This window comes from Pistacia vera, unplaced genomic scaffold (assembly GCF_008641045.1).
Source record: "Pistacia vera cultivar Batoury unplaced genomic scaffold, PisVer_v2 Contig650, whole genome shotgun sequence".
In the NCBI taxonomy this organism is placed as follows: domain Eukaryota; kingdom Viridiplantae; phylum Streptophyta; class Magnoliopsida; order Sapindales; family Anacardiaceae; genus Pistacia; species Pistacia vera.
In genome coordinates, this window is record NW_022196502.1 from 533,965 (window position 1) to 545,013 (window position 11,049).

Consider the following 11,049-nt stretch of genomic DNA (forward strand, 5'->3'; position numbering starts at 1 on the left):
TATTTTGCAGAATTGAACTTCAAAAGTTACGTGGTTGAAGATTTTAGCTGGATTCCTACAGGTGCAAAAGATTTCAGCACAGCTTTATGAAATTTTTCTGAGTGGTAGTGTTGAAGCCTTTTTCAAAGGCTATGATTTGCAGGCCTGTAGGCATTGTTTGTAGTTTTTTGCTAATATTTCATGCTATTGATGTGGAGACTAGAAGGAAGGAAGTGATTTCAGAGGTATATTTTTTCTTTGAAAGTCTTGTTTCTGCAGCTAATTTTCACTTTCTATGTTAAAATTTAACTGTTTTCACTTCTAACAGTGGCATAAATTCATTATCCATTGAGCAGTTATCAATGTTTTCTAAAAATCCAGTCGCTTGTATTTGTTGGACAGGTGCTCTTCTTCTAATAGGACATGGAGCTCCATTTTTATTCAGAAGGCAATGATATACTCCCTTAAAGATCGAATTGTCTTGAGATATATATTTCCAGATGGTTTTATTTCCAGTCTGAGCAAAGTTGAAGTTAGCAAATGTAAAGCCATAACATCCTTATAAATAATCAATCAAATTCATCTCATATTATATCTTTTATGGTATTAGAGCGTTCAACCTCCAACGAGCACCACGATCAATCATTTTCTCCCTTATAAATCTGTGGATCGTTTGAAAGGGCATTGGCAGATAAGAAAGTGTAGTGTTCCTTTGTACATTTGCATGAGGTTTACATTGTATGTAATCTGTGTGTGGCTAGACCGATCTTATATCTTTGGAAACTCTCAATGAGCTTAATATTTTCACTGATCAAATATCCGTTTTTGATACAAGAAAAGTATGATTATAATTTAGTAAATTATACAAATGTATGTCTGCAATATTCAAAATTCTTGCAATGACCATAAAAGGAAAAAAGGATGTATTAGTTCCCTACGACTTTTGTTAGTTTTGCATGATTAAATTCAGCTAATGTAAAGACAAGAGTCAGTTACAATTCAGTCGTTGGAGACTGTAGTCGATAAAACCTTCTTTGCTTGTTCATTCATTTTGAATTACAGGCCATGCCCAATTCGGAATCATTGGGTTTAAATGTCAATAGCGTTAGACTAATATTCCACCTTGGGATTAAAACGCCTTCTGCTGTCTGAGTCAGTTGCTTTTCTCTTTCGTTTCCTTGAAAGGTTATGCAGTCTGGAAATCCTTACTCTAGTTATTCCAATGAAACAGCTGCTAGGAAAGAAGATTCTCAACTGGAATCAATTCCTCCAAATATTAGAAATTACTTGGATGCCATCATTTGACACATTTATCCTCATCATCTTTAATCACAAATCTAACAAAGTCTGGATGTTCGGAATTGCAATGGATTGGTAAAATATTTACATGCGTCAAATCTCTTTTCCAACTCTCAAAAATAAGAATAAGAGAACGCAAGTTATTGAGAGAAGTAATAGTAAGTGAATTTGACTAGATAGAAGAGATTGTTTTTCGCCAGTTGAAAACTATGAAGCTTCATTATTTATCAAGCCTCACATGCTTTTGCTCAACAACTTCTGCCTTCAAATTCCCATTCTTGGAACAAGTATCTGTTAGTCAATGCCCAAAATTGGAGATCTTTACTCAAGGAAATTTAAGCACACCAAAAAAAATTTTAAAAAATAAAATTTAGATTACTAGATAATATATTTGGAATGATGATCTCAATTCCACCATCCAACGGATGTTTACCGAGATAATACTTACTCATTCACAAACTCTTCTTATTTTCTTTACCACGGTTTCAATATAACTGCAATATTCCATGCAGTAGGATAAAAACTTTTCAAAACTCCTAGTGCCAAACTCATAAATGCAAAAATACAAAAAAAAAGAAAAAAAAAATTTCAAAAATCCTAGTACCATACTCATAACTGCAATATTCCATGCAGCAGGATAAAACTTTTTCAAAACTCCTATGCCTGCAAGAATCCATGATAACATGAACTGTTAACCTGAAAATTTGGAATCATTGGGTTTAGATTTAACAACCTGAAATATCTATCTCATTAGGAATTATCAAAATCTCACCTCTCTTCAAGAGTTGTGGATCGATGATTGTTTGTATTACTACTATGTTTATATTGCAATAGTAAAGTTATTTGATCATTCCTAAACTTCTTGTGAAGACATAGGCTAATAACAAAGCTCCCCAAATTGGACATAAAAATGGAACTTTTCATTCATCTTGATGCATACATATTCATTGAAACACTTCGTAAATTTTTCTTTTTTTATATTATTGTTATTTTTATACTCTTGGTGTAAGCCTTTAAGAGTTTTTCATTTGGACATTTTGGTCATATGGGTTTCTATTCTCTACTCCTTTAAAGAAAGAAAGAAAATTCATTCGCTCTCAAGTTTTTGGAAAGTATAGAAAACCCCCTTGAAACCAGATTCTCATTAAGACATTGGGGACCAATGATACTTCCTTATCTCTCAGGGCCCTATGAAAAATCAATTCTATGTCTTTCATGAACCATCGAGTTCTTACTTCTACAAATTCTTTTTTATTTTAAGGGAATCGGTTAACATGTATTTAAAACGTATAATAGAAGAAATAAAATAAAATAAATGAAGCATATTTTTTTCAAGTTATGTATTTTATAATGTTAATGATTGTTAATTAATCTTAGGATAAATGTTGCAGGAGAGACAAGTGATATTGCTGTGTATTAATAATCATTTTTTAATATTACATAGTTAATTAGGTTAAGATTTTACAATTTCATAATACCAATAACAGTGATGGAACTAAAAATTTATGCTGAGAGGATACAATAAAAATTTACATATCAATATTAAATTTGACGTTAGAGATTATCGAGTGGTATTGTAATAGATTTTAAAACTTAGTTATCTTCCTATTACAATTAAAACAACTTAGACGATTATTTTTCTGTGTTCTGTATAATGTTTTCGCAAATGATTTAGACTTTAGTAATTCAATTAATACATGGAGAAGAAAACAATGTCCAATTACGGCCTAATATGGGTTAATTTAAAATGATTTTTTTTCATGTTTTTTTGTAATGTTTTCGCATATAAGTTAGAATTGAGTAATTCAACTAATGTATTAGAAGAAAACGATGTAATTATGTCTAATTTGGATTAATTTAAATTATTCAATTAATACATACACAATACCTAATTACATTTAATTTAAATTAATTAAAAGTTAAAGACATCAAGTCAGTTGTAGTACAATGGTGAGTATTCTTGACTGTCAAACGAGGGTGAGATGACCGGAAGGCAAACTAGCCGCTGATGCTAACACCAGCAGCAAAAAAGCCGCAATGTAGCAACATCGTTGGCGTGGGTGAGATGGCCAGAAAGCGAATAGCTATCTATATGCTAACACCAGCAGCAAAAATGCTGCTGTACATAGTAAAAATGTAGAGAAGGATTGGACCATCCAAACTTAATTAAGTGCAGACCAAACCACCGACTAAGCTTTTTAAATGTCGCGAATAGCCATCTGTACAAGTGTCTACACTATATACATATATATATGTATACTGGGATGTAAATTCTTTTCAAATTTGAATAGTAATTCAACAAGAAGCTGCCATGTCATTCATACAATGAATGGCACTAAGTTTGATTAAACTTAATCTATGCTAGTCACTAAACACATTCAGCACAAGCAATAGCATTTCAACAAGTGTGTAATTGCTTATCCATTTTCACCAAGAATCAGGAAATTAAGTAGTTTCATCAGCCATATGCACTGGCTAGTTTTCGAAAGTACAAGATGCGTACCAGAAAAAAAATATATATCATCTACTTCGATTAGTTGTCTTATGGTTGAAAGCTACAACGCAAAATGAACGTACTACAATCAGAAAACTTGAAATTATTAACTTACATTGGCAGTGCCTATTGTTAATGTATCCATAGCCCACAAGCACAAGATGCAAAAAACCACCTACAAATTTGTATTTAAAAGTCTGCAGCGAGAAAGTTGCTAGAGAGCGAAACCTGCATTGATACATTGACTCCAATTTCATAAAACAAGCAGGAGAAAAAGAGAAGAAAACAGAGCACTTAAATATTTTCCATACCTTCTCTCCCAGTTTGAATGGCGGAAGACCCTTGTAAGGGCAAGTGCTGCATCGAAAAGCATCCCCTAATCCACACTGAAAAGTGTATAATTAGTCAAATAACATCAATTGATCAAACACAAGCTACTAAACAATGATAGATGAACAGAAATTTGGTACGCTTACACAGATAATAACAAATATCCGTAGGATAAAACTAAACTTGTGCAAAACAGTACAGATAAAAATAACATTGTAACTAGTGTTTCTAACTCCTTTTGCACAAACTATCACCAAGACCCTGAAAAGCATACAAGCCTAATGCCTTGCTTTATTTGGGAACATGTAATCAATTTTTATGCTATAAAGGATATCTTACAAGACTCATTATGTTGAGGCCATCATAGAAGTAAGGGCTACTTCAAAAATTCGTTTAGTATCATGGTTTCTTCCTTCTTCTTTTCCAGAAGTTTAAGACACTTGCATTGATAGCATATATATACACTTCAACTCTTAAGGGAAACCAGGACAATCAGTTATCAAACCAGAGTTTAGATGGCATACACTTCCACATGCTGACTGAGGATTGTCCAGCTGATCCATAGTCAGACCTAACTTCTCTACTTTCTCCTCAGCCTCAGCCCTTCCGCAAGTGCAGTTTTTGCAAGCTTTCCTTGTGCTTCCAACTTCACAGTCACCAACTGCACAATTTCTTTGTTAAGAGGATGGTACAGAAAATTAAGAAAGTTCACAAAAACAAAAAGTTAAGTATCTAGCCATCATACCAGGTGGTAACTGTGGTTTCTTCAAATCCTCTTCGGTTAAGAGAGAATCTTCATCGATCAAATCAGAGTCATCATCCAATTGAACTTTCAATAAACTTTTAGGTGCCTTCTTCAGAGCAAAGGAAGACCCAACTTCCCAGGAAGGCTTCTTACCCTTCAGCTAGAAGTAGCAAAGTAATAAAAATTCAACTAATGTATTGTAAAATGAACAATTGAAAAAATAATCTAAGTTCTCAAAATGCAACAATATGCCATAATTTTCAACTTCCAGAGCATAATTGAAAGTTGAAATCCTCATATAATGCTGCTTGAAAAGCATGAGTAAGAAAAAGCAATAAATGCAACAACAAACTACTGAAATTTTGTATTCAAATTCAGAACCCCACCATAAACTTCAGCAATAAATAAATACCCCTGAAAAATGAATTGCATTCACCCCAAAGTTAAGGCTCAAGATTTGCATACACCACATCTGAACATAGGCCTCATTATAAAAAGAAAATCAATGAACAATGTAATTTAATCATTTCTTGCGGACCTAATCTTTAACCAGCAAGGACTCAATTCAAGTCTATACGATTATAAACCAAACACTTACAAAAGGGGACGCGGAATGAAAATGATACCAAAATTACCAGGTGACAATAGAAACTCACCCCAAACGAGTGAACATTTACAGCTGCTACAACTGATTTTAGGTCAAAATGAACTGCATTTACAAATCCGGCTAACAATAACTTGCGCTCAAGAGCCGAGAATGCCTGCAATGAAAGCCCTGATAAGATACATTGGTACAATCAAATTACAAAGAAATAACAAAGTACACAAAATATACCTTAACGGCATTCCCTTCCTCAGACTTAAATTTCTTGTAAAGCAAGATTGTTCCACTGGGTTTCAGAACTCTCGAGCTTTCGCCAAGCATCCTATCATCAGGAAATTCAAGTGAAGTACTAATAGATATAACAAGGTCAAGAGAGTTGGACTCCATTGGCAACTGACCTGTCAAAACAGAAGAACAAATTGAACAATAAACATTGCATACAAAAAGGATTGAAACAAATTAAAAACACTATGAAAATATGAAAATGAAACCCAAAAGAAGATTGGAAACAGTACTTATTGAAGATGCTTCAGTGATAATGTGAGGATCACAGTATTCCTCTGCTTCATCCCTGAGCTCTCTCGTTGCATTAAAAATCGAACTCACACAAAAAGCTTGATCGTCTGTAAAGACAAGCACAACGCTCTTCTTCGCCGTATCCTACAACAGAAGCAAATTTTAGCAGCTAACCCATAATACAAAGAACTCCATAATCAATCAAAAACAAAACCTGAACCAAATTACATTAAAAAAATAAAAACAAATTCATCTCTTCTCCATCGACTTGCCAAATAAACACAAACTTCCCATATCAAATCCAACATCGTATGAAAAAAATAAAGAAAAAAAAACCCAGAAAATAAAGACCATGAACTAATTGGATCAGAAAGTGGCGGCGTTATAACCCTAATGAAAATCGCAAGAAGGAAGAAATGATCAAGTCTAAAAAAAAAGAAAGAAAAACTCACCATGTGATTGAATCTTCAAAACCCAGAAGAGATTTTAGATTTGGTTTATGTTTTCGGTTCTTGGTGTTGGCTTCTGGAATGTACCTAAAACAAATCGCAGCGGTTTTTGTTTTGTAATTTCTGTGTACCTGCCGACTCTCTTTATTGTTTTGTTTTGGCCACGTCATCACCATTGGCGGGCCACGTGACGTAGCCCACCTTCTTCCTCTTAAACCCCGTTTGCTTGAATCATAGAGAGTCTCCTCCACCACCAATCTCCAGAAAAAAAATAATAATAAACCAATTACACAAAATCGCTAATCGCCCTCCTCCATTTGCTCCAATAGTAGGACAGGGAAGAGAGAAAATTAGTGAAAGAGGAATTTTGTTTCAAAATGGAAATGAATGAAAGAGGAAGAAGGAAAAATAATTAAAGGAAAGAGATAAAAGAAAAAAATTGTTTTTGTTTGAAGATCAATGGATGCTCACGGAGGGAAGGAAAAATGAAAAGAGGGGAGAAAGAAAAAAATGGGAAGAATGAGGGGAAAAATAAAAGTGGGGGAAAGGAGAACAAGTGAAAAAAAAAAATGAGGAGAGAAAGGCCAAAAAAGGATGAAATGAAAAAACTATCTTACCCATGGTATTTTAATAAATTTGGACGGGTTTAGGGTTTTAGGGGGCGATTGATTTTTTTTTTTGAAAATTCTATGGGTAAGATTGAAAAGTCCACAATTACCCCAAAAACTAAATTCTGTGGGTAAGTTGATTCAAAACTATTGTATATGGTGGATAACTGATTTTTTCTCCAACCAAAAAAGATATTTTATTTTTTAAAATATTTTTATAATTTTAAATTTGTATTTAAAAATGTATTAAAATGATTTATATTAAAAAATTATTAATTAATTATAATTTAAAATATTGGATGTGGTTAGATGTGGTCAACTGCCAGTCAACATCGGTCAAACCACCGTTGATTGGTGGTCAATAACGATCAATAGTGGCGCATTGAAGCCACAGCTAGTCCTGATGGGACTGATAACTCCTAATCTATAAGAATCTGGTGATTTCATTAGATTCCGATGCATATTTAGATCACAAAAGGCAGTTGAATCTTTCACCACCTCTTGCATACCAAATAAGCATCAGAATCCGATGGACTGGGAACAATTGTGGCTTCAATGACAATGGTTTAGCCAGCGTTGATAGCTAGTCAATGGCGGTTGACACTACCAATGGTGCCAGTAACCACTTCTATTTTAATATTGATTTATTAAAGGAACTAAATATTGATTTAAGTTTATTTTGTAATTTAAATAATTATGTATGGGTGGGTATATTTGACATTTTATAATGTAAAATCAGCTTTAGAAATAATCTGATTTTTGAAAGCTACCCTTACTAGGTTTCAAAATCCTTTTATAAAACTGATTGTTTTATAATCAACTTCAAACTTAATCAATTTTAAGAATTGTTAACCAAACACTTTTGTTGTTTAATTCGTAAGCTAAAGCAATCCAAAATGCACTCTAACTGTCTAACACAATTGTGAAAATGACCTATGGTGCCGAAATTTAGCAAGGGTAAAACGGACATATAACACCTGGGAATATTCTCAGCGTATCCCTAATTTAATATATATTCCCTAAACATTATTATATACTATTATAATTAGGATATATCATATAAAAGGGATTAAGATCAACCGAAAGATGGTGATTAAATATATATTGGATTACATCCTAAAATGAGAGATATCTTATCCCACTACCTTATCAAGTCAATCCCTACCATAAGAGGACTCCTACTACACCAAGGAGGAAACTCAATCTAAGGCAATCCTCTCAAGGACAACATACATCATGTTTATTCATCTTAGAAACCTCTCAATTGGACTAAACACTGGATTACTGCTTTCATTTATTTATTTTATCTTATATATATCTATAAGATTGATCAATAACTTTATATATAATTTTTTGAAGTAATAATATTATGATTATTATTTTTGTATATAAAAAAGTTATTGATCAATAACTTTATTTTAAATATTATTTTTGGGTTTAGCTTTTAAATAATAAAACTATGAAAATAATAAGATTGATGAATAATTTTATATATAAATTTATTATTTGTTTAAGAATATAATTATATTTAGGTATAAAGTGTGTGAAAGGTGTAAATAACAAAAACCCATAAGTAGGTTTTTCACATAGGCACAACATTGAATCAAAATAAACTAGTATTAATGAGTTAAGCATGAGATGGTCTGACTCTGATCTTATAAATAGAACTCCATATTCAATAGTGCCTTACAGGAGTTTCGAACACTGGTGCGTTCTCTCCACTTGGCAGTCTCAATCTCAATTTTTATTTATGCTTTTAAAATTACAAATTACAACCAAAAACAATGACACATACAATAATAAGATAAAGTAATGAACATCTATCTGCGTGGAAAGGTACAATCAGAGTCTTCTGTGGGGCCTATAAATCCCACTGATGGAAAGGTTTGATTTAAAAAAACAAAAAAAAGTGGTGGGCAACTATGGAATGGCCCCTCCCAACTCTGATTGTCTCCGCCACCATCATCGATTTCTCTAAACAATAATTTACTCCAGCTACTAATTTGTTGAGATTCATAAATTTCGAAGTTGAACCAATTAATTTACTTGATATTTCCTTCACAACGCTGTCGATAAATTTTGCTTCAGGGCTGCAAAATAATCAATTAACATTTATTATTGTTGATGCGTAATTTTTTATACTAACTAATCAACACATACGTAACGTTGATTGGTCGAGAGACACACGTGATTATAGATAGAATATAGAGTAAATGCAATGAGAGCTTTTTAAAGTGGTTCAGATGCTAAGGTAGCAAGTCCTACGCCCACTGATTTGTATTAGTATTTTAGGTCAGGTCGCAACAGTTGACTGACTTACAAATGATTAGGGAAAAGTAAATACAAAGTTACAAGAGAGAGAGAGAGAAAGCTAGTTCAGAGTGTAAAATAGTCGAATTCCCTTAATGAAGGGGTCTTCCTCTTTTTATAGTGAGATGAGTACAAGTAATTATCATTAAATCCATGGGCTGGTGTGAATGTCAAGACTAAATCCGGGTTTACGTCACATTGTCCACCTTACAAGCTGATTTCACGCGATTGGGAGCAGGAAATGGACACGTGGAAGCTTCATAGCGTCTGACAGGCCTGACGTGTGCTTACCGTTCTGACGGGAGAAGGTCACCCCCCATCACGTGATTTCCCAAGCATAACAGAAGTCCCCTAGTTTTTAAGGTTTGAGGATCGAACCTTGGAAACTAAGTCATGCCGCGATTGGAGGTTCTGATAATTTCAACTTGAATGGAAGAAGCTCGGGACAGGGCCTTTTGCGAACACGACCTCGCACAAACCTCGCCCAAACGACCTGACAACCATCACCCAAGCGACCTAGCTTCATCGGGCGTTCCTTACTGCTTTAGAGATGGGGATTTAATGAGGTCGTTTCTACTCTGACAGGCGCTCTGCGCGTGTCAGGCGTCTACCAGGCGCATTAAATGCGTTGTGTGCTGACCCGGCGTTGTTTTGACAGAGCATTAATTGCACGACACACTTGAAACGACAACCCTCATCACAACATTGAATGCGACGTGGGGCGCATTTAATGCAGAGAGAGAGAAGTGTGTCGTTTCGATTCCGAAGGGTGGTAACCGTCGATTCATAGTTCATATAAAAGCCCAAATTTTTTAGATTATGCCACTAAAACCCCTTTTGCCTCGAGCGAAAAATCTTTGCAAACCGGAAGTTCTTCTTTTCCGATTGGCATCTCTCCGATATCCGAAACAAGAACCGTCCTCGGTCACACGCCCCAAAAGGTAAAGTCTCTCTTTTTCTCTTTATTTTGGGGGTGCAATGGCTTTGGGTCTCCTAGTGTTTCATCAAAGACGCGATGCCGGAATTGGGTTCAAGCCGTGAATGCGGCTCGAGTTACTATTAGGGTTTAGGGACTTTGTTCAATGCCGCCGTACGGGGCAACGTACGATGGCTAAAATGACCTTCTATCCATCGGCGTTGCAGACTGCGGAATGGAACTCTCAGTGTCCAGATCCGAAGAAGGTGATGGTTCGTCTTCGCGGGATGTTCCTGTGGATGAATCTCTTGAGGTCTTCTCGGTTCTCACCCAAGAAGAATTGGAGAGGATAAAGAGACAGTTCGGCATCCGTGCGGAAGTGCTCCTTAACGCCACCCGATCGTCGTGGCATCCTTCTGATAACCTAGTTGCGATCTCCGAAGAGATCTTCAAGGGTGGGGGGATGATTCCTTTCCACCCTTTTATTAGGTCGATCCTGGATCACTTCGGGATCGCACCAATGCAGTTAACGCCAAACGCGTATGTCATCGCTGTTGCGATATACATCGAGTGCCGTGAGAGCGGCTTGAACGAGCTAACAGCGGTGGAGCTCGGCGTCGTGTATTACCTCAAAAGGAGTAAGGACAAAGACTCCTATTACTTGTCTCGGCGATCTACCATCGCTAAAGGGATACATAGCTATCCCAGCAATGCGAGGGCCTACGAGACGAAGTTCTTCTTCTTCTGCTACGACGGCTGCTGCCGCTTTCAGAAACCAAGTAGGTCCATTTTCGCTAGA

At 35.2% G+C, this 11,049-nt stretch overlaps 1 protein-coding gene across 1 annotated transcript; it reads right to left on the reverse strand.

Annotated features, from left to right (window-relative positions):
* Positions 1-3,674: 3,674 nt before the first annotated feature.
* Positions 3,675-6,867, reverse strand: LOC116111829 (anamorsin homolog). The gene is made up of 8 exons (XM_031397979.1): positions 6,420-6,867; positions 5,967-6,111; positions 5,683-5,849; positions 5,504-5,608; positions 4,848-5,007; positions 4,627-4,763; positions 4,084-4,158; positions 3,675-4,000 (listed from the first exon to the last, which is right to left on the reverse strand). Exons 1-8 carry the CDS (start codon positions 6,420-6,422, stop codon positions 3,962-3,964), a joined length of 831 nt encoding a protein of 276 aa, XP_031253839.1. The 5' UTR covers positions 6,423-6,867; the 3' UTR covers positions 3,675-3,961.
* Between the last annotated feature and the right edge of the window lie 4,182 nt (positions 6,868-11,049).